General features: G+C 39.7%; 1 protein-coding gene across 7 annotated transcripts in view; it reads left to right on the top strand.

The window, feature by feature from the left end:
- RAPGEF4 (Rap guanine nucleotide exchange factor 4) overlaps nt 1-24,912 on the top strand; it is a 310,152-nt gene that overhangs the window by 241,833 nt on the left and 43,407 nt on the right. For all 7 annotated transcript variants that reach the window (XM_007965372.3, XM_007965373.3, XM_007965374.3 and 4 more), the window contains 6 exons: nt 1,417-1,477; nt 4,219-4,295; nt 4,715-4,861; nt 6,814-6,929; nt 12,465-12,553; nt 17,293-17,371. In XM_007965372.3, coding sequence (XP_007963563.1) covers nt 1,417-1,477; nt 4,219-4,295; nt 4,715-4,861; nt 6,814-6,929; nt 12,465-12,553; nt 17,293-17,371 — 569 coding nt within the window. The remainder of the gene's footprint in view (nt 1-1,416; nt 1,478-4,218; nt 4,296-4,714; nt 4,862-6,813; nt 6,930-12,464; nt 12,554-17,292; nt 17,372-24,912) is intronic.

The following is a 24,912-nucleotide window of genomic DNA, read 5'->3' on the forward strand; positions in this document are numbered from 1 at the left end:
GCAGAAAGTTCAAGAGAGCATCAGCTCAGATATATTAGTCAAAATAACACTACCCACTCATAAAAAATGACCCAGTGGCTGTATCTGATTCTGAACTTTTACCTGATTAGAGTATTTAGGAGACAGAAATTTTTGCCACTGAATAGGGATAGAAACACCTCCTCCCATAAGAATATGATTTGTAGGAAACATACATGTCCTATACGCTAATAAGTCAAGAAGAATGAAGTCGTTTCAACTTTCACAGAGTATGTACTGAGGTCCCTAAGAGATATCTAGATGCCTAGTTTATTTTCATTCCTAGCTCACTAAAAGTGATGTTCTCCTACCTCACAGTAGCAGTACCTGCCGGTCCCTGCTGTTGGGGATAAGTTCAGGTCTCTGTTGAGAGCAGTGAGGCATTTGCCATAGCTCTAAGCAAGAGGGCTTCAAGTCCCCTCTCCCCTTCAACTAGACAAACCTCCTTCACATGCCTCCCACCCCCAGCACCACTGAGGGTCTGGAGACTTGCTCACCTATGTGGACTACCCAGGGGAGTGGTCTGGCCCAGCCTCCCTCCTACCTACCACTGCCCTTGCCATCCTTACTCTCTCCACAGGGCATAGATATAGTGCCTGGGAGCCTCACCTGGGAAGCCCTCATATATACAGTGCAGACAGCTGAGGCTCCATGAGCTCATGATGTAGAGGGAAGTAAGGAAGGACCCCTTTCCCTACCTGTGCTCCAGAGACCCAGCATGCCCCTCATCCAACTTCCCTGGTTGCAGTGGAATTGAGAGGATTGTGGGTAGTCTTGTCTTCTACCTGAAACACCAGGTACCCAGGCATAGAAAAATCTCAAGTTCTTGGGTTCTTAGAAAGATAGAGCCATGATTTGGGACTGTAATTTGGAATTTTTTTTTTAATGTGAATTTTAGCTAGCTAGGAATAATTTGGAATTTTAACTAAGAATATAAATGTGTTCATTCATTTAGGCTTCATTATTCAACTTCAAGACAGAATTTTCCAACATGTTTGACATGATGCATTATATGTAATGCAAGCAAGAGTCACTAGTAGCAACAGAATCATATGATGTTGTATATGGTCTCCCCTTCTCCCCTACAGCCAAAGACAGGCAGGCAAGTCGGCTAGTTAATACAGGTGGGACCATGTTTGAAACAGTCTCTAAGGGGGTTGCCTGGTATGAATTAGCTATAAGCTATTCTATAAAAAGAGCTACAAGCTTTAAAAACCTACCTAGCAGCAAATTGAATGGAAGTGACTTTAGATGAGAGCCGCAGCAGCAGGCCAGGTGAGAGATGACTGCATGGGGAGCCCCGGGGCAGTTTGCACTGTGCCCCTAGAAAGAGCACAACCCTTTTCCACCCAGACCTGGAAATGTGACCTTTGCATGTTTCTTCTCTTTTTCTTCTAGGTGAAACGAGAGTTAGCAGGTGTTCTCATTTTTGAGTCTCATGCCAAAGGAGGGACCGTGTGTAAGTGAAAACTGTACTGGAACCTTGCGCCTGGCCAGCACCCTTCGAATACATGCCACGGAAAGCCAGGCTGCTAACGCTTCACTTCTTGGCCCCGGGTCTGACTTGGTGACTTGGCAGGGTGTCCTGTGGCTCTTTCGTTTTTCTGGACCTGTGATTATTTCCAGCCCATGCCGATTATTCTGAAGGATCACGGTTTTCTAGTACCAGCAAGTGTTGTGGGTGCCAGGCTGAGTCTCGCTGGCTCACTACCCTCCTGACCCACCACAGTGTTTAGAGGGTGGGTCGAAGTCACTGCCCTTCAGGAAGGGCCTGAGGCAGTACCTTTCCCAGTGACCTCATTCCGTTCATAGCTTTAGAAGAACTAATAGATCTCTTGAGGTTGCTAGTTAGAATGATATTTAAACCCATCCTACTTTCTTTTTCTTCTCTCACTTCCACTTTAGGCTCCAAGCTGGAGAGAATTTCTTTGCTTCAAATATGTATACAGTGTTAACATATAGCATCTCACTAAAATCCAAGTTGTAGTTTAGTTCTGTGATCATATTTGGAAGCAAGAAAAGGAAATTTGATGTGAATACATGTGAACAATATTATATAAGCTGGCATTCCTTACTATTCCTACAAAAATCTGGCTCAAAAAAAAAGGGGGTTAGTGATCTACTAAGGTCAGGAAGTGTCTCTCCAATGTCTCTTGCAGAGTCGCAGGATACAGCAGTGCTAATGTGTTCTCAGAAGTTCTGCAATAAGGAGAAATTATCACCATGTTTAAACCGATACTTCCTGAGCCTAATGACATGGAGAACACTTTTTGCATGGACACTTGTTAACTCATTAGAGACATAGTTTGGAAAATCTTGCTCTTTCTTCAGGCTACGTTATATGAATCAAATAAGCAGGAAACATGAATTGTAAATGTGGTTTTTTACTTTCAGTCATCAAAAGTGATATTTCTGACATTGATATCTATTTCAGTAAGAATATAACTTCTTCAAATGTTAAAGGCTTACTTTAATATTTTGATCTTAATGGTTGCTATTGACTTACTATTCTTTTTTATTTTCTTGTATTCATTTCATTCAAACTTGCTAATTGCTTTCATTTTATTATGAAATAGTTATTTTAAACAAAAAATAGAGAATATTACAAATACCTTCTTAATCTTTGTCAGATACTAACATTATGCCATTTTTTTCATATTTTCTTTCCTTTTTTTTTTTTTTTTTTTTTGAGACGGAGTCTTGCTCTGTCACCCAGGCTGGAGTGCAGTGGCGCAACCTCAGCTCACTGCAACCTCCACCTCCCTCACTGCAACCTCCACCTCCCAGGTTCAAGCAATTCTCCTGCCTCAGCCTCCCAGGTAGCTGGGATTACAGGCGTGTACCACCATGCCCAGCTAATTTTTTTTTTTTTTTTTTTTGCATTTTTAGTAGAGGTGGGGTTTCACCTCGTTGGCCAGTCTGGTCTCAAATTCCTGAGTTCCAGTGATCTGCCCGCTGTGGCCTCCCAAAGTGCTGGATTACAGGCATAAGCCACTGCACCCAGCCTTTTTTCATATTTTCTAAAGAATTAAATATACATGCTGGGTGCACTGGCTTATGCCTGTAATCCCAACACTTTGGGAGGCCGAGGCAGGTGGATTGCTTGAGCCCAGGAGTTCGAGACCAGCCTGGGCAACATGGCAAAACCCTGTCTGTAAAAATTAGCCAGGTGGATTGGTGCACCCCTACAGTCCCAGCTACTCAGGAGGCTGAGGTGGAAGGATCTCTTAAGCCCAGGAGGTCAAGGCTGCAGTGAGCCATGATCACGCTACTGCACTCCAGCCTGGGTGACAGAGCAAGACCCTGTCTGAAAAAATAAAAAATAAAAAATAATTGTACAACTACACTTGAAGACCCTTTGTACCCTCATTTATCTCATTCTCATCTTCCTACCCCAAGGTAACTCCTACCCTGAATGTAGTGATGATCATTCCAACCATTTTTTAAAAAAATACAGGCAGTCCTCTGCATCTGTGTGTTCCACATTTATGAATTCAACCCACTGAAGATCAAAAATATTCCAAAAAAAGAAAGTGGATGGTTGTGTCTCTACTGAACATGTACAAACATTTTTCTTGTTATCATTCCCTAAATAATACAGTATAACAACTATTTACATAGCATTTACATAGTATTAGGTATTATAAGTAATCTAGAAATGACTTAAAGTATACAAGAGGCTGTGTGTAGATTATATGCAAATGCACCACTTTATATCAGGGACTTGAGCATCTGTGGATTTTGATATCCTTGGGAGGTCCTGGCACCGATTCCCCATGGATACCAAGGGAAAAGTGTGTGTAGGTATGTATCTGTAAACAATATGTAGTGCTGATTTGCATGTTTTTAAGCGTCGCATTACTTGTCAGATTACTTTTTAGAGCCATTTTTCTATGGGGTAAGTTTTAATGAATTGTGGGAGAAGTGTGTATGACTTTAAGAAATGGATTGCTGATAAATTGATATCTACTAAAAACCTATCTTTTGGGGCATAGCAAGGAATGCAGTGTTTCTCTTTCTTTTATATTCTGTAGAAAAGGAGATAATATGCCACCTGAACAAGTTAGTATTTGCCAGTGATGTTTCTCGTTTTTTACGTATGCGTTATTCTGGGGACTTACAGTGATGATTTGATAAGCTGTAATTTATATTGATGTGCTTCTATTCTTATCATAAGTCTTTTCATCTTTTTGTGTCTAGTGTTTAACCAGGGGGAAGAAGGTACCTCCTGGTACATTATTCTAAAAGGATCAGTGAATGTAGTCATTTATGGCAAGGTATATATATCTTTTTCTTTTTGAAACTTTATTACGCTCCATTTACTAGTGTGGCTCTAAGTATTAGCAATGTAGTGCCACAATTAAATTTGCAACAACATTGTTCCTAGATGTAGAAAAGACATTATTGCATCTTTAATCATAAATTATCTCAGTTATTATACTTAAAGTAGTATTGTACTTTCTGGGGTTTGTCTCCTAACGGATTATAGTGTGTACATTTAAGCCACAGACCATATTACTCAATGAAAGAAAAGTGAACATCATAATTTAATTATGTAATCCCCTTTGGCATTCCTAGGTACAGCCCATTTACCCACAGTGTTTTAGGGGCCGGGGTCTTGTGGCAGGAGGCGGTGGGTGTTTGTGTTTGCTCTGTTTCCGGGATCCTCTTCATCTGTGTGCTCTACTCTCTCCAGGGTGTGGTCTGCACCCTGCATGAAGGAGATGACTTCGGCAAGTTAGCACTAGTGAATGATGCCCCACGAGCTGCCTCTATCGTCTTACGAGAAGATAATTGCCATTTCTTAAGAGTAGACAAGGAGGATTTCAACCGGATCCTGAGGGTGAGTCCAAAGCAAAGTGTGGCTGAGAGACATCCCATTTTTTCTTTAACTAAATAAGCAAAACTTTGAGCATAGTCTTAATTGAGTAGTCCTGTGATGAATGAGTACTCTAGGCACAAAAGGACTTTGTTACAAACCTGGTTATATTTAATGTGTTGGTTTGCATTCTGGGATCCAGAGGTTACATTCCAGTAAAACTGCAAATGCAGGATGCTATGCTGGACCCAGTCCCTCTATGCATGCCTGCACTGGTCCATGAGAATTGACAATAAATAGGAATTGCCTTGGCAAAATGTCAGTCTGAGAAGTTTCTCTCTGACATCTTGGGCATCCTTCTTTGCATCCTTCCCATCCCACTCTCCAACACAGTGGCAGCTCCCTCTGCTCCTTGTTTTTCTCTTTCCTAGACCTTCCTAGTTTCCACCTCTTTCTCCTCCCAAATCTGAGCCTGTCTCATATCATCATACATTCTCTTGATTTATTGAGTGATTCCATTTTACTGGGAATTAACATCCATCATGGTTACTCCAACCGAGCATTTTCATTTTCAGGGGCTCTATCTCAGATTGTTACAAACTAAAGGGAATTGGCAGGCAGGTGAATAACAGGGGTGGTAGAGGGAACTGTGCAATTGCACTTAAAAGTTGACTCTGCAGATGAGCCCACTCTAAGCTTATTACGGAATTTGTGAGTGTGGGTGATGTTTAGAAAAATAGTCTCTGGTCTCTCCCCAGCATGCGGTCCCTTGCCCATGGGAGGGATGACCCAGCTTCGGCTGGTAGAGGCCTGATCATGGACTTTTAGGGATGGTGACGATGTCCCACTACCCCTGGCTTCTCAGGTGGCCTTTGGTCCTTCCCACCCTAGCTTGAATTCACTTGGGAGGCTGTTCTTTCTCGGGTCACACTGCCCTCTTTCTTTCACTGCTGACCCACAGAGCAGTGTCCCTTCTATCCCTCTTGCAGCCTTAGCATCTCTAGTCCCTCCTCAAGTCCTAAATGCAGCTTTTGTGCTTTGGGGTGTATTCCCATTACTTAATGATGATTTACAATGTCATGCTCCTGTCCTTGTGTCTGGATGTCAATCCCTACATGTCCTTAAGCATTTGCCTTTGGTGGCAAAATTTCTAACAACTAAGTTTCTCTTAGGAATGCATAGTCTTAATGCAAAAAAAAAAAAAAAAAAAAGGGCTAAAAAGGTTTGAATGATATATTAAAAAAATACCAGATGGAATTTGAGTTGGTTCTTATCTGATCTCTTTTTAAATGGGGGCCAAATGTTGAGGAAAAGCATGTTAAAATTTTTAAACTAGCTATTTACAATGATATTGAAATTTAAAGGTAAGCTGTACTAACTCCTTCAAGTTTACAAACAAGGAGTTTACATTCAGCCAAAACATTCTTCGAAAGAATCAGATTAGGACCATTATCACTGATGTAATTTAATCAACGGTAAATCACTTAAAATAACCGAAAAGAGTTTCTAACACATTTCAAATGGATTTTTCTTTAAAAAAGAAAAGAATACAAAATAGTCTTTTGATTAGAGAGAAGAGGTGCCCCACTCCTAAGGAAACTAAATACGCTTAGAAGAAAAAGAACTTTGCTGAAGCTGCTTGCTATTTACCACATATTTTTATAACTAATAAATGCCTTTGCTCCCCACCTTCCTGCTCTATTTCCTTCTCCCAAAGGTTTCTCAGAGCATAACCGCACTATGCTTTATTCTGCTGTTTTTCTGAAGCTGGGGTAAAAGCAGTCTTAAAAACACATGCCTCAAACCTCATCTGGTCCTCTCTCTGACCGTTCCAGCCCTTGACTTTGAAAATGACTTAATTTGTAGATGCAACAATTAGCATGACAAGCACCAAATGAGTTTCTGAAGCATTTGAAATTTTTTTCATTGTCTGAGTAAGCGGCAGCATCTGTATGTGGTGTAATTTGTATTTGCAGGACGTGGAGGCGAATACAGTCAGACTTAAAGAACATGACCAAGATGTCTTGGTGCTGGAGAAGGTCCCAGCAGGGAACAGAGCTTCTAATCAAGGAAACTCACAGCCTCAGCAAAAGTATGTTTGCATCCAACACTGTAATTGCCAGACTATGATTAACCTTTTCACATGGTATCATCATTTCTACAATAGCATGTTCTCCTTTTTTGTGGAAGATGGCAGTGTATGTGACTTTTTTCCTCTCTATTGACTAATCACACATCTTGTGGAGTATAATGTATCCATTTCTGGCACAGCATTGAGCCGGGTGCTGCCTAGAGTAATTCGGGAGAGAATATTCCTTTACTCTAAAAACCACTCTTTGTATACAGTGTTCAACTGTAATAGCTGTGGAACAGAAGGCGTGTGAGAGAACAATGGGAATAGCAATGCCAGGCAGCTCAAAGGATACGAAGGCCCCTGGGTGATGAGAACTTTTGGTATTTGAATTTCGTATGCAGGATTTCGCATGAAGTGTTTTCCTCTTGTTACCAGAATGAGCGTCTTTGATGGAAACCCAGACTTCAAATATAAAACAGTCTATTGATTGCAGCCCAGAAGCATCCATTTGGCCTCATTCATACTTATTCCTGCTAATGTCAAAAGGCCATTAGCTTCACATTTCTCAGATGTCCTGTTTAACTTGAGTCTTTTTCAGTATATCGATGTTCAGTTCCAGCTTTTGCTGCAACTTACTACATAAGACTGCATCAAATGTACCAACATTTGAGTGGTAAGACAGAGAACAGAAAATGTGGCTCTAAGAAATTACAGAAAATTACAGAATCTAGTTTTTAAAACGGAGATTAATTTTCAATCTTAGTGTAATAAAAACACCAATTCTGTAGCTAAAGAAATGTGACTCAATAATATGTTGAAGGAGAAGGCATCTCAAGTAATTTTCCTTTGTTTGCCAAATAAGTGAGGTGTTTCCCTTATCAAGACATTCACCATAAATGATTAATTTGTATTGTTTAGACTAAAAGTCTAAGGCCCAGACATTTTCATTTGATTGAATCAACATATTTGCAAAGAGGGCAGGAAAAAAGATAATATTATTAAATAGCCATAGTATATTTTTCAGATTTTATAGAATTCTTATATGACAACACCTTTTAAGAGATGGAGAAATTTAGGCTCAGAGCCACAAGTTACTTGCCCATGGTTTCAAAGCTTATAATGGCAGAGCTTGAATTCAAGTCCAGCTTGACCAGTTTTCACATGCCTATCCCCCTTCCACCTGCCAGCTTACTATAGCAAAATATAGTAGATAAGACTACATACTCAACACTGCTTAGTAAATATTGCAAACCACTCCATATCGAAGGAACTGACATGAAAAGGACTATGTAAAAAACGTACCTTTCACTTACAAAACTAAAAATTACCGTAGAAATTTCGTTATTACTTACTGTTTACTACTATCTGTTCTTGGAATTGTTCTTGCCCAAATGTTTTTAACAGTTGTCTTTCCAGTCCACTAAGGAGGATGAGAAAGAAAACATTTTTTTTTATGTGAAGGTTGAGACTGCTTCTAATTATTTTCTTTGGTTCCCTTAAATAACTAGTGTTTTATCTGCATTTTAAACTAATGCTTCAGATGTCCCAGGAAAATTATGCTTACTGAAAAGGCAAGCCTTGAGAATTCTTCTTAACCCAGAAATATCTGATCAAGAGGTTCCCTGGGGGTCCCCTTGCTTCACTTCTTCATGTCATCGGGGAATGATCAAAAGCATTTGCTTGTTACAGTGTGTTTCATTCAGGGTATTCTCCAAATATAGGTTTCTTATGAAACCAAACTAAAAAGGATGGAAAAGGAGAGACCATATGTTTTATTATTTTAGGCCTGATCTGATTTTCCATTATACCTCCTTATTTGTGTCCTGTATTCCAATCCAAATTTCTTCCACAATTGAAAAACTTATGCATGTTCACAATGAGCCATTTAAGAAATATTCAATGAGTGCAAATTAATGCACCACACAAAACTTCCCTGAAGAATGAAAAGCTGCTCTCTCAAGGGGTCATTTTCCACGTTGAGTTTTCCCAAATGAGACCAGAATTGAAGGGGAGGGGGCATGTAAATAAATTGGGGGCTGATATTCTGGACTTCAAAAATGTGGCATCAACCATGTCTATGGATGGACTTAAAATTTAGGAAGCTGTAGGGCCTCTCTTCAGAAATTATCCTTTTTGAGCTCAAAGAGGGTCACCATGTTGGTGCCGCTAATAATGTTATTTTTCTGGTTCATTTTTCCCTGAGAAATCCAGAATAGTTTATGTGTACATTTTTAACTTTCAAAACCTCCTGACTCTACCTGAGCATCTCAGCTCTGAGTGTGATATTTAAAATGTCAATAATAAGGCAGTATTTCCCATGAAGGATAAATTCCACGGAGCCCTCAGTCGTTTACTGTTTTGGATGTCTTTCTGCTCTGTGGTTATGCAGGTTTAGTAAGAAAGAATTTGAAATGCATATTCCTGTTTTAGTTACTGTGTTGCTTTTATCTTAGACTATTTTCTCATTGCTCAGCTCCATCCTGTGTGCAGGAAGACAGTCTCTTTCAGGTCCCCTTCTCCACACCCTTCTCTATTCTAGGAACAGATTGTAGTGTCCTCATTTGCAGAAAAATATTTTATGTCAGAGGTTTAAAACCTCATAGCTTATATAATGTAACCAATTGGAGTTTGCTTTTAACTTGAACTAGAGTCGCTCTTTCATGAAATAAACTGAAAAGAGTCATGCTGTGTGGTCTTTAAGTGGTCCTGACCTCATTTTAAACAGAGGCCAAGCTGTAGGTGCCTGGCAGTGGACAGTGGGAAACAAAGCTGTCACGTGATGTTTTAGCCAAACCCAGAACCCCAAGAGCCCAGAGGGCTGTGTCTGGCCAGAAGCTCCTGGCCCCTCCGTCTTGGAGACCCCCACCCTAAGGGAATGTCAGCACCTAATAGCCTTCTGTGGAGCTGTGAAGAGAAGCTGGGGTAAGGTGGCCATGGCAACTGTACCACGAGAGGAAGTCTCTGGTAGCAAAAGAAAGATCCTGGGGGTCTCCGATTGGCCAGGTGGGCAGAGCTTAGAGAGGCCACTTTCTCTCTAGAGAGGTGATCAGGCATCCGGCTTGCTTCTCAGACCTCTATTACTTTTGACCAGCCATAATGCCCTAGCTAAAGGATGTCCAAACAAAGAATACCAGAATGTGAAGCCAACCTTCTAGTAGAATTAGTTTTGACAAGGGGACACATTTTACAAACTGATGTATGAGTCACGCAGCTAGATATAGAGCTTGCAACTTTCCAGCAGCCGCTGCCCCGTGCCATGCGAAGTAACAGACTGGTTTTCCCCCCATTTGGTTTTCACGTTTTGGAATGTATATATACTTCTATTGATATGCAACTTGTTTTCAGAAACAAACCGAACAAGCCCTCTTTAGAGGAAGGTTGTTAATTACATGGAGAATTTCCTGTTCTGAAAAAGCTCCAGGTAGCTAGACCTGGTCTCCATCTGGAGCATCTTGCTGTGGAAGTAGAAAAGTGCCACGAAGCTCATGCTTGTTCTCTGAAGCCAGACACAGCTGGCTCATGTCAGAGGTCTCCCATTTACTAACTCTGTGACCTGAGGCTTGATGCCTCCCCTCCTGAGCTGTCTGTCCATCTGCAGAATGAAGATAATATTTAACTAGCAGGAGTAAACAGGATGCCCTTATTCAGTGCACACCTAGCTGTCTAGGGTATAGTAAAATTCGACAGATGTTGCTCTCTCCAACCCAGTTTCCTGATTAATGTGTCCGACGCTACTCTTTTTCCAGCTCATGTGGTGAGTGCTATCAAAGAATCATATATTTCAGGAATTACTGGATGAATTGAGCAATATTCACTATTTCAATATTGAAAGTCATTTATAAATATGCCCTCTTCTTTCCTCAAATATTCATTGCCCACAAGAGGAAAAACCATTGTCTTCTACCTTATCTATTTTGTTTAGACTATTTTTTTTTTCCTCTCTATTCCCCTTCTCTCCTCCTCTTGGCTCCAAAGCCAAGTTTCCTCAAAGATTTAACTGTTGAGCTTCCTTTTGGTCTTGTGTGCGCACTCACAACAGTTTTAGCTAACAGCTGCCTTCCAGGTAGACTGCACTGGCCACCTCATTCAATACCAGGGGTGCTTCCCTCACCGTTTTCACATGCACATATGTTAAAATGTCTGCTCATCATTCCCTTAGGCCGTGGGTTAAGATCCTGAGATTTAATAATATGTTAGAGTTACTCTTGGGATCTCAACACACCTCAAAGGTCTCAAACAGGCAAGGAAACCAGAGCTGAATTATATCACTGCTTTCTGAATATTAGACAATTTTATTTTCATTGTTGTTTTTACTTGTCTATTTTGTGTGTGTGTGTGTGTGTGTGTGTGTGTGTGTGTGTGTTTTGAGATGGAGTCTCACTCTGTCTCCCAGACTAGAGTGCAGTAGCGCGATCTCCGCTCACTGCAACCTCCGCCTCCCTGGTTCAAGCCTCAATTCAAGCCAATTCTCCTGCCTCAGCCTCCAAACTAGCTGGGACTATGGGTGCGTGCCACCATGCCTGGCTAATTTTCTGTATTTTAGTAGAGACAGGGTTTCACTGTGTTGCCCAGGCTGGTCGCGAACTTCTGAGCTCAGGCAGTCCACCCGCTTTGGCCTCCCAAAGTGCTGGGATGACAGGCATAAGCGACTGCGCCCAGCCCCTACTTGCCTGTTATTTTTAAGTGAAATTCCAAGCAGAAAAGCAAAGCCTGAGTTTTGGAAGACAAGCACCCAGATCATCTGAATGTATTTTGTCTACAGCTCCCACTTAGTAGTGTTTTGTCACTGACTTGAGTATGATTTTGAAACAGTTCACATGCAACTTAAAAAATAAATCCTCCTGTGTTAATTGAAGAACACTATGGAAGGATCTTCTGAAATAATGTCTAATATAACCCCCAGTAATTTATATCTGGCATTGAAATAAATTATAAGGATTTTCTACTGCTGATTTATTTCCCATTCATGATGCTACTGGGGTTTGTTTGTTTGCTCATCGGTGTTATGGAGTTTTGTTTGCTTTCTCTCATTTTATTATTAGCTGAATTTCCAAAGCACATACCAGTGTACAGTTGGGAAAGACAGAGCATTCCAGAAATAGGCAGGGGAATCCAGTGTGGGACAGAAGTTTTGCTACGAGTAACCCATATATGGATAATCTAGCTTACTCTCACTTCCCCTCACCAGCTCCCCCTGCCTGACCTGAACTGCCCTGGGTTTTACATGTTCCTTTTTATTCTCCTTTGGAAAAAGACTGAAGTTTCTCAGTTCCCAGCCTACTAAAGCTGCTCTTCAAGAAGTTTACCTTATTTCCATGTAGGGAAAGAAGAACAGTGTTTGTAGTAACGACTTCACTTTGTGGATTTTTTTGTTTGTTTGTTTGTTTGTTTTGTCTTCTTGTGTGACTTTGACAAGGTGCATGGTCTCTCTTACCTTGAAAAGTATATAGTTCCCTGGGATCTCAAATTTAAAAAAAAACTTAGATAAGTAAAAATTTTTTTAATGATTTGCCCACTTATGAAAAACTAATGGCATTTTTGTTTCTTATCCAGGTATACTGTGATGTCAGGAACACCTGAAAAAATTTTAGAGCATTTTCTAGAAACGATACGCCTTGAGGCAACTTTAAATGAAGCAACAGGTATATACATAGAACAGTTTGCATGTCCATTGAATCCATGCATAGCATTGTTTAAAAGTCCTGAATTCATTTGCAGTGTGTATAGCAAAAGCAGTTTTGGAAGGGGATTCTGTGTATTGATACTTGAAAAGCATCTCTGTGTGATCTGACAGGGAACAGTCCTTCTGACTGTCCTCTTCCCTCCCCAATCCTGACTGTTCTCTAGAAATGACTCAGCCTCATTTCTACATACCATGCCTCGTCTTCTCTAGGCTTCTCTCTCTTAAGGTATTCAAATCCAACCTTTATAGGCATCTATTGGGTTTATCATTTACATCCTACCTATTCCCATGAAGGATTTGAAACTGCCTACATAAAAGGCACAGCCTTGCTTCAGTTGGGAGTAAGATACTTCTCTCTGCATTTGTTGTAGAGTCCAGCTGCTCTAGAATGTGACTAAATGCCACCATTCGTTTGCTAGGGCTTCCCTAACAAATTACCACCAACTGGGTAGCTCAAGCAACAAAATTGTGTTGTCTTACAGCTCTGGAGGCTAGAAGTCCTAGCTGAAGGTGATAGTCGAGTTGGTTCCTTTTGAAGGCTGTGAAGGAGAATCTGTTCCATGCCTCTGTCCTAGCCTCCCGTGGTTTGCAGGCTATCTTTGGCATCTGTTGGCTTGTAGATGCATCATCCAGATCTCTGCCCTCATGTTCACACAGCATTCTCCCTGTGACTCTTCACGTAGCCTTCCCTCTGTGCATGTCTATCTCTGGGTCCAAGGTTAGCTCTTTTTATAAGGATACCAGTCATATTGGATTAAGGCCCACATTAAGGACCTCCCCTTAACTTGACCACATCTGCAAAGACACTGTTTCCAAAGACGATTATATTCTGAGATACTGGAGGTTAGTTCTTCAACATATCTTTTTAGGGGGATATAATTCAACACATAACATCTACTTACAGTGAGTCAGTCTTGTTACCTAAGACACAGATATTCTAGGGTGAATAAAACAAATCTCACCAGTGAACTAAGTGTTCAGAGTTATAAAATTGTGTTCCGCTTTGGTTACCATCTTGTATATGACTTTGAAACAGCCAACACGCAGTGTTTTTTTTTTCAATCCTGTGCTACTGCCTCTCAGAATAATGTCATGGGTTAATATTTTAAGCACATTGAGCTCCATAGAAGAGCGTTTCTCACTAAAAGAAGTTCAGAGATTTATCTCAAAAATTTAGTTCAAAATCCATTTCCATAATTGACCTTTGCTATGTACTCAAGTTGAAGATATCATTATTGTTATTATTATATACTTCCTAAAGGTATTTTACCACTGAATTCTTATTTTATCTTCTCATTCCAGTTTCTCGTTTTATGCATAGATTACCTGAGGTTTTTTATGTAGCAAATTAATTAGAGTATAGTAGACATAATTGTCAGGATCACTGGCTCCAGGCCAATTATTCTTAGCTCAGTATTTGTTGAGTATCTTATTGGGTAGACACTAAGCTAGCTGCTTCGGACTAGGCAATGTGAATAAGGAATCATCCTCCTGCCTTCAGGAAGCTTATAATCTGTTAGAAGACATAAAGGAATTTGCACATAACTTGAATATAAGGCAGAATGTGGTTAGTGCTTCAGGGACACTGTCTGGGTGAGGGATCTAGAAAAGTATCATGCAAAATATAGAGTGGCCCTGAAGGAGGCTGGTAACCAGTAACTAGAGATGGGGACAGAGCCATCCATACTAAGGGACAATATTAGCACTGACATAGAAATAGGGAAGAGTGAGTGGTCTGATTTTTGCTGGAATATTGTATACATAAGTTGGAAAAGGAAGGAAAGGTTTAAGAATTGGGGTATAGATCTTAGAGAATCTTAAATGTAAAGCCGGCTGGGTGCAGTGGCTCGCACCTATAATCCCAGCACTTTGGGGGCCAAGGCGGGAGGATCACTGGAGCCCAGGAGTTTGAGGCTACAGTGAGCTGTGCTCATGCCACTGCACTCTAGCTTGGGCAACAACAACAGAAAGGTAGAGCCAAGCATTGGGAAGTGGTTGAAGATGTCTGAGCAAGAAGAATGTGATAAGAGCTTTACTGGAGAAAAGTTACTCCATAGTTAGTATAGAGAAGCTGTTGAAGAACCAATTACATGAAGATAGCTTCCAAGAGCCATATGTAACCTCAAATAAACCAAATTTCCAAGACCATGGGTCAGGAAAAAATGCAGCTGATTTTTTCCCTCTGATTAACTGTTTTCCCAGTATGTGTGATTGCATAATGCAAGAATCAGCATCTTACCTAAAGTAAGTATTGACTCAAAAAAAAAAAAAAAAAAAAAAAGAATCTGGTACATTAGAGATTATGGCATCTAAGGAACGAGCTATAAGATCTTTACCACCCATGAAGGGCAAGTATAGCCTCCCTTTCAAGTCACCTCTAAAAGAGATGGAGACTGAATTATTGCTGCTGCTTCTGCTTCTTTTGTTTAGTTTTGTTTTTTTTAATTACTGTTCCTTGCAGAGCAGGGCTAACCCACGGGCAGTATGCCCAGAGTAGCCTGATTATTCCTTCTTCATCAAAAAAATTAAAGCCTGGAAATCAGTGTATTCTAAGGCTGACATGTGGGATGTGATTCTTGACCCTTCTGTTTTTGATGGTAGAGACTAGACTAGCATCATAATTTAATATTAAACTTCATTTCCTGCAGTTTTTCCTGATATTTTTTTCTTACAAGTAATGTTTATGCCTTGGAGATAAATAACAAATCAGTATCTTTCTCATAAATCAAAAATACAAATTTCCCCTGCCTCACCCACTGTTCTGGACACTAAACAATCCTAGGGTAGGGTGATGACATTTGTCCATATACTGGAGTGGGAGACCTTTGGCATTTATGGATTTACAGTACAGTGAGAAAGGTCAGAGTTACCATGAAACTTGTTTACATCATAAAAATGCACACTGCTGAATTTGACATTACACTCTCTTAATTTACCAAAAATCTATTTTCTACCTGAGACCTATTAGTTCTTATATTTTTACTTTTAAAACCAGCATTAGTCATGGAGTGACTTGGTAAATCATCTTCTAGTAGGAAATGATATTTTAAATTAGTTCTTAAGCAAATTTTAACTCTATAAATTAGATTTCCAGTGTTACTGTTTTTGATGAACTTACATCGGCAAAGTTTGAATCAGTGACTAAATGTTTAACCATTATTCTCATTTAAATATAAGTGACGAGTGTAATCCCAAGCCGTCATCTACTCAGTGTCACCAGTCACCTTCAGTCTCATTATACTGAGAAGCAGAGAAGGTGCCAGACAGAAGAGTTGCTACATATGAGGAGAGAGCCGGAAAGCCACACTGAAATGTGAGCTGAGTAGTTGCCCATGTTAACTGATCCCCTTCCCAACCTTGGAGCACCCAAGTCAAGTCTCTGCTTTAGCAAACTTTAAACTACCAGATAGTACAGCCTCCTGGGTGCATATAAGCAAGTATTACCTCCTCCATTCTCAGGAATATATCAAACATATCAAGATGGTGCTAGATGTTAAGCTCAGACAAGCCAAAGTCCTTTGGTACATTCAAAAAAATAGTTTCATGCAGCCTCCGTCTCCTCTGTCTGGCAGCTTCTCTGCTTCTTCTCTGGCTCAGTATAATGGGACTGAAAACCTGGTGACATTGAGTTGTGACACTTGGTATTACACTCATTAGTTATATTTAAATGAGTATGTATAATGGTTAAACCTTTAGTCACTGACTCAGACTTCACCGATAAAAGTTCATTAACAACATGGATGACATTTGGCAATCTGATTTATAGCATTGAAATGTACGTATTTCTTACCATTTTCCATTTAAGATGAGCGTCACAATCTCAGGCAGTGTATTTCATGTTTTCCCTGGAAATGTCACGGTATCTTGGGTTCCAAGTTCTGATGGGCGAAGTCCTGAGGTTTTTAGGTTTGCCTTCATGAGCTTTCCCATCTGGCTAGCCAGGGCGTGTTGTCTGCAATGAAGAACCAGCGTCAAATTGAATGATGAAGTAAATGAAGCTTATTTTGGGGACTTGCCTTACTTCCCTTGCCAACCCCCTGCTTCCTTACTTACAAAATAGTTTCACATATAGGACAGTCACCCTTTGAATCCACCAGCTTCTGTTTTGTTAGCCTTTGTTTTGCTCTAGTTGCTGCTCACAGTCTTAATCTTGTTTTCTTTTCTTTTCTTTTTCCTTTTGTTTTCTTTTCTTTCTTTCCTGCTTCTTTATCCCCTCACCAATCATCTGCTCTTACTACCTCCTGATTCTGTAATTCTATTGCCCTCCCACCCTTCATTGCTCCTTTTGGAAATAGGAGGTGAAAAAGAGATAAAGGAGAAAGGATTTTGAACAAACAAATATGGTATAGACAAAGAAACGACCATGTCTTCGTTCTGCGTGTATGGTACTGCCCACATGTGACCCTTTAAATATACAGATTTTAAAATGTTTGGTGGCTAAGGTACCTAGTGCCATTTGTACAAGGCTGTCTCTTTTTAAAATATTATACTTTTTGCCCATTGTCATGAGAAACTGATTTTGATCGCAGTCTCTGTCAGCACCATTATTTATATGATGTGCTTCTGTGTAAAGTAAACTCATACCCTAAACCAGTGTATTGGAACCAGTGGCCAAGAACAAGTGAGTAGATACTCTTGCCTTCCTAAAGATTTCCACAAGAACCTAATTTCCTTTTCTGTTTTTTTCCCCCCTTCCAGATTCTGTTTTAAATGACTTTATTATGATGCACTGTGTTTTTATGCCAAATACCCAGCTTTGCCCAGCCCTGGTAGCCCAATATCCTTTTATTGTGATTGTAAGTTCCTAGTCCCTCGAAGACAACTCCACCTGTCGAAGGCCATTCTCTCATCTCATCTTCTGAAGGCAAGTCACAGCCCAGGCAGAGTTGTACATTCCACCCTTGTCACACTGAAATGTGTTTTCCCACATTTCCCACGGTTTTCCCCTGTACAGACTCTAGCTCTGCCCAGCAGAGGTCTGCTGTGCCATGGTTAAGGATTTCCTCCTTGTTACCTGTAGTAGGGCATTCTTTCATTGCTATAAAGAAACACCTGAGGCTAGGTAATTTATAAGAAAAGAGGTTTAATGGACTGGCAGTTCTGCAGGTTGCCTAGGAAGCATCATGCCAGCCTCTGTTTCTGGGGGAGGCCTTGGGAAACTTATAATTGTGGCCAAAAGTCAAGGGGGAAAGGAGCCAGGTGGGGGAGGTGGCAAACACTTTTAAACGACCAGATCTCATGAGAATTCACTATCTCAAAGACAGCACCAAGACATGAGGGATCCACCCCTATAACCCAAACACCTCCCACCAGGCCCACCTCCAACATTGAGGATTACATTTCAACATGAGAGTTGGACGGGGACAGACATCCAAACTGTATCATTATCTGTGCAGAGAAGTGTGAACCAGCTTACCACAGGAAGGTGATGCTGGCAAAAACAATATCCATGCCTGGGAGGCAGGCTAGAGAGGGTTATGGAGAAGAACCTGGGAGTATTAGCAGGAACGGTTCGCTAACATCAGAGACAGACTGTTCCCTGGCAGGATGGACTGTGGTCAGCTTGTGTTCCTCCTCTGAGCTATGGTATTAAATTGCTAACATGCTGAGATAAATACAAGTTATCACTGTAGGATAACTTTCTTTTCCCATTCATCCTAGTCCATCCTCTCCTCTAGATACCAAAATTTCTTTCTTTGTTACTACTTTTTATTATCATCATATTGACTTAAAGACCCAAAATTTGAAATCCAGTGATAATTCCTCTATAGCTTGAAGGCCAAGTTTGTTTGGGACAGCTTTTCAACAGTGTTTGGAATGGCCCAGTTGGTGCTGGTATGTAGCACAGAGCAAACATTCTCAGAAAATGGGAGTGGAATAAAAGAAGTGGGTATTATTAATGAGCTTCACACTCAATTTTGGGAGCACGTGAAAGTATATTCTAAGATTTTGTTTTATTTTTAGAACAACAAAAATTTAGACCCCAAATCACTTTGGCCCTTTTGATCAGTTAAATATATTGAAGGAGAATGGCTCTTTTATTCGTCTTCTTTTTTTTTTTTTTTTTTAGCAATTCAATGAATGTTGGCATGTTTTCCTCATTCAAGATTATAATTACCCTACCTGATTCTCGTTTTCTTGTTCACTCATAATTCTCTTTGAAGTAAACAATGTATGAGGACAGGAGATTTGAGTTGAAGGTGCAACTCAGAGGGAGCTGCAAGAGGGAGATTTGTGTGTTTATTTGCCTGGAAACTGTCTTACCGAGTAATGATGGCTTAATGAGACTTACTTATATTATATGTTTTTTCTGGCACATACTCAATTTTTCTCAAGTAAAATGAACACATTCAGGATCTCTGTGCTCTTTTAACTCCATACGCACTAATCATTATAGACCTTTGAGATGTGCTGGAAGGAAAAATAAAATCCACCATTGAGTTTAGACTTGCTTTTTTTTTTTTTTTAGCAGTTAGAAGGTTGATAAGCCTAAGGCAAACAAAACTCAAGGACAAGTCAGGGAGTTCAGTGGGCCAAGGCACAGCATCTTTACAACTCCAAGCCCCAAACACTGCACTTGTCTTTTTTTTCAGATTCTAACTTCTTCATTTATTAGCTTGTTCCCCTTCAAGAGTTGATTGAGAGCATTCAAATCACTAACTTCTCTTTTTAAAACAGTGCTCTGGAGAGAAGGTCTGTTCCTGCCCAGGTAGGGAGGAGTGGGGAAAAGTGATACGGGTGGGGAGGAAGAGGGGAAGGCAAGAAAGCAAACAGGCATGGAAGAGCTGTGACATCAAATCTGACTTCTTTCTTCTGTAGATGGGGGAATCCAGGATGACTGGGTGTAATCTATATTATCTAGGTCCCTTAGACCACCTCCCTCATATCTGGCCCTGTGGGAACTTAGATTCTCTTCACTGTTCTATTTTGAATCAGCTCTGTCTGTGTCAGGTGCATGCTAAGAGCATTGACCAATATTATACCACTTTATCCTGACAGGATTTTATTGGGTTAGTATTAGCTTTGTGTTACAAACGAGGGTCCTGAAGTTACCCCCAGCCCCCATAAAAAACAAAAAAAGGAGTGGCTTGCCCAGGGCAAGTAGCTGAGTCCTCCAGATGATTCCAAACCTGGAGTTTGCCTTTTTTTTCTCTCTGTCTTCACAACTTATTTATTTCAAAGCTTGTTTAAATGTTAATGATTCTGTAGCCTTTAATTAGAGTTTAAGAACATTTCAAGACAATATATTGCATCATAAACTGCTTAACAGCACACCTGCAAGCAACAGGGATGTATAATGCAAACTTGAACAAGTGGTTTAACCCCTATGTTTTTAACGTGGGACATTAGGGATAGTAAAATACTTAACCATGTTTCATTAGTCGGTTGCTTTAGTGGAGTATTTTTGAAGTGCTTAACATCTGGAACTTTTCATAGCAGCCCTATGAAGAAGTCAGTATTTTTACTGCTATTTTTCTAAATCAATAAACTAGAATAATGAAAAATTATGAATTGCTCAGAGAAAGGTAATTACTAGCACAGAAAAGATTTGAGCCCTGAGCTACTGACACATATTTCTGTTCTTAATCCACATTGTGTGTCTCTTCCAATTTTGCTTTTACCATGGAGAAAGATAGTAGAACTCTGCTGAACATTAATATATCAGGCCTTTTATGTGCTAATGAGAGAGACTCTCTATTCATTAGACACAGTTTGGACATGATTTGACCCAATGAATACAAGTGCTTTATAATGAGTTTGAAAATCATATTTGTTCAATTTCTATACTTTTCATCTCCAGGTTCTTTAATCTTTTTTTAAATCTGCATTTAAAATTGAGTTCAATTTTCCTTTAGTCTTCAAAAGAAAATTAAAACCACCTGTATATAACCCTATAACCTCTCAGGTGTTTCGTGTATATCCTTCTAGTCTTTTTTCTATACATATAGATATACATTTTTAAATGTAAAAATGGGATCATACTGTAAATAATTTTGTATACCTTTTAATTAAGCAATATTTTGTGAATATCTTTCTATGCCAATATTTTTCTGTGCCATTTTTCTAAATATAGATAGTTGTCATCCTTAAAAATAAAACATTCTCATTCCAAAAAATTTTAATTACCACAGAAGGAGAAGAGAGCAAAGTTCACCTGGTATCTCACCACCATTAATAAATTTGTTTTTAAAATTTTGGAATTTATGTATACATTTTTATGTACATAAGATTTTATATAAATTAAATAATGTTACATGTGCTTTTTTGGTAATATGCTATTTTTCACTTAGTGGTATATTGTGAATATCTTTCCAAACTAATATATAGAGAGATAAAACTATATCATCTTTTTTTTCTTCTAGATAATTCCATAAACATTTATTGACAACTGGAAATGTGTCACATAAAGTACTGGGCAACAAGGGGGCAAAGATGAGAAGGACACATTATCACTTTAAATGACTATAGTATCAATAGATATGTCATAATTATTTTCTCAACCTCTACCTATTGGATATTTAGATTATTTCCACATTTTTTTTGCTATAACAAACACAATGGAGTGAATCGGCATCCTTCCAGCTAAATCTTTGCCCAAGTATATGAAAATGTACTCACTTTAAATTCCTAAAAATAGGCAAAGAATATGTAGTATGTTAATGCTTCTGATGTGTATTCCCAAATTGCTCTCCTATTGTCTCAGTTTTGTGCTTTATGATTAAACTCTGCCATATTCTTGTTTGTGCACCTCCAGGCTGGCCTTCAGTTTAGTAAGTGATCACACGAAGTCAATACTACTTTGAATTTTAATAACTCTCTGATTCAGAGTATTTTCACATTATTTACTTTATCTTTCCAACACCAGTTCTCCAAATGTAAAGCAAAAAGTCTGGTATATTATTTTTGTTGTTGTTGTTTTGTGTTTTTTTGTTTTGTTTTGTTTTTTTGAGACAGAGTCTTGCTCTGTCACCAGGCTGGAGTGTAGTGTTGCGAACCCGGCTCACTGCAACCTCTGCCTCCTGGGTTCAAGCGATTCTCCTGCCTCAGCCTCCCAAGTAGCTGGAACTACAGGCATGCGCCACCACACCCAACTAATTTTTTTATTTTTAGTAGAAACGAAGTTTCACCATATTGGCCAGGATGGCCTCGATCTCTTGACCTCGTAATCCGCCTGCCTTGGCCTCCCAACGTGCTGGGATTATAGGCATGAGCCACCATGCCTGGTATTTATTTCATTTCACATATAGGAGAAATCAAGGTACAGGAAGGTCTAATAACTGCCTGAGATCCTGCATGTACTGGTAGACATTTGGAGGAAGTCCGTGTAGCACTGATGTAATAGTGGTTTGCAGTGGACATTGTGGTTGATTTGCCAACATACATGCCTTATTACTTGGTCATTCTAGCCACTCGTAGTAATTAGCCTCCCTTGCCAAAGACTGGTTCTCCAGTGCCAGACCCAAGCTAGACTGGGCCAATGGAATTCAAAGAGAGGCTTCCTGGGCTTTTGGTGAAAACCTTTTTAACATTTAGGAGAAAAAAACAGGAAGCCTGTAACCCCAATTGCCAGCAGCAGCCATCTTACAACCATGATGGGAATGAACCCCAAGATAAAGCAAGAATGAAGAGACAGTCAGGAAAAACGGGGGTCTATGATAACATCATTAGCATTTGACTGGTCCTGAAGCTTACTCTGCCAATGGATTATCTTTTTATGTCAATGAATATAGGTGTTTGTTGTTTAGGACAGATTCTTACTGCAGCTAAAAGAATCTTAAGGATGGATGGCTGATATTTAAACTTATAGAAATTTTAAAACAGCAATAATTTTGGACAGATTTTTTTTGTTAGTATACGAGTTTTCTTTAGCTTAGTATTCATCACAAATTTTGTGCTTTTGGCATGGAAATAATGAGTTTAGTTTCTTGAATTAAGAAGAAAAAGGACCGGGCACGGTGGCTCAAGCCTGTAATCCCAGCACTTTGGGAGGCTGAGACGGGCGGATCACGAGATCTGGAGATCGAGACCATCCTGGCTAACACGGTGAAACCCCATCTCTATTAAAAAATACAAAAAACTAGCCGGGCGAGGTGGTGGCTCCTGTAGAAGCAGAAGAACAGCGTGAACCCGAGAGGCGGAGCTTGAAGTGAGCTGAGATCCGGCCACTGCACTCCAGCCTGGGCGACAGAGCAAGACTCCGTCTCAAAAAAAAAAAAAAAAGAAGAAGAAGAAGAAAAAAAATAGAACATGGATTTGCCACTAAGTTTTACAGCTTCCCTCACTGAAAAATTAGGGTCCCTGTCATAAAAATCTTTGTGAAATTGATCTGGAGATGTTCTCTTTATAAGTTGACTTGGGTTTTATAAGTGGAACGTTTATCAAAATCTGCTTTTCTTTTTGATGAAAGATTCACATAATAGCAGTAGGTTCATATTCTTTAAATGAAGCCAAGTTTTTAGGAACGTTTTTTAGATTTCTAGAAAAACTTTCAGCTTAAAGTTTGTTGTAACCAGATTTTGTCATCATAGTCCCCATTTGATTCTGAAAAGTGTTTGATCCATATGTCACCATCAGAGCAAGTTGCTTCTGCAGATACGCAATTTGAGAATTTGTTTCCAATAAAGAAGATTTTGTTTGATGATGTTATGAACATGATATGCTCCTTGGGAAAAAAAATGACTGTCTTATCAGATATGCTAAAAAATATTTCATATACATGTTCTTGGCCTCCTATCAACACTATGTACTCTTTTAATCTTGTTTTTTTACAATAGGGAAAGTGAGTTCAAGCAGCTAAATAATTTGCCCCAAGCTACATAGCTAGTAAATGTTAGAGCAAGATATGACCCCAAACAGTGTTTTGCATTAGGGCACGTCCTAACTGCTGTGCTATGAGTACAAGCCCTTGGCTTGAGACTTAAAAGGAGAATAGCCAAGAACTAGAGGCTTGTTAAAACACGGAGAATTCTGAAATCAGTGGGAAAAATATTCTGAGCAAGATAATGGAAGATAATTAAAGAAATTGATGGTACAGAAGGCGCTCCTGTGAGCTCAAAGTTAATAGGTACGCACAAACAAAGGAGCGGCTTGTGTGGACAGGAGTAACATCACAGACTTAAACCCAGAAATGCCAGGTCTTATGAAAAATTCCACAACTGTCCATTGAAAATATTTTAAATGACTTCCAGAGGAGAATCTGTAATAACATTGGTGGCTAAGATTTACTGAATACTTAATATGTTTCAGATACATGTTTTACCTGTATTATCTCATTTCATCCTTAACAGCAATCTTCTGAAGTTTACTGATGAGGAAACCAAGGCTCTAAATTGTCAATTAACTTACCAAAGATTGTACAGTTTTTATATAGGTGGGGAAGCCAGGATGGGACCTAAGCAGTGTAATTTCAGAACCTGCATTTTATGAACACGCCATATGAAGGAAGAAATAGACCCAGTGGTCAGGATGTCAGGCTGCTCCACAAAGACAAGAAGCCCAGATTATAGTAAAAAAAGCAAAAGCTCTGAAGTAGAAAGACCTGTGTTTAAGACCTGTGTCCTATAAGTTGTATTATTCAGCAATTATGCTTAACCTCTCCAAGCCCCTTCTGTAAAATAGGGGTAATTATATGATACGGTCTGGCTCTATGTCCCCACCCAAACCTCATCTCGAATTGTAATCTGAATTTTAATCCCCATGTGTTGGGGGCAGAACCCTGTGGGAGGTGATTAGATCAGGGGGGTGGTTCCCCCCATGCTGTTCTCATGATAGTGAGTGAGTTCTCATGAGATCTGATGTTTTATAAGGGGCATTTCCCACCTTCACTTGGCACTTCTCCTTCTTGGCACCATGTGAAGGACATGATGCTCCCCCTTCCACCATGATTGTAAGTTTCCTGAGGCCTCCCCAGCCCTCGGAACTCTTTCCTTTATAAATTATCCAGTGTCTTGAGCAGTTCTTTATAGCAGCGTGAGAATGGACTGATACATTATACTTGCCCTACCCACTTCACCTGGTTGTTGTGAAAATCAAATGAGGTTATGTGTGTGAACATACATTATAATCCTTAAAACCCCATATAAATGTTGCTATTATTATACCATCAGGAGAGAAATATGGCATATTATAAAGAAGATACAAAAGCTTTGTCTTGTCAGTGGGCAGATGACCCCCAAAGTTTGTTTTCAGCTGCAAGCAGAGATCTTGTATGCAAAGCAGGGTTTTAAAAAACAACAACATTGAAGAGCATCAGTTTGAATGTTGTTAAGTGTTTTATAAATAGCTGCATAATTAGCATGTACTTACTGCAAAAAGTAT

This window comes from Chlorocebus sabaeus, chromosome 10, assembly GCF_047675955.1.
Source record: "Chlorocebus sabaeus isolate Y175 chromosome 10, mChlSab1.0.hap1, whole genome shotgun sequence".
Classification (NCBI taxonomy): Eukaryota; Metazoa; Chordata; class Mammalia; order Primates; family Cercopithecidae; genus Chlorocebus; species Chlorocebus sabaeus.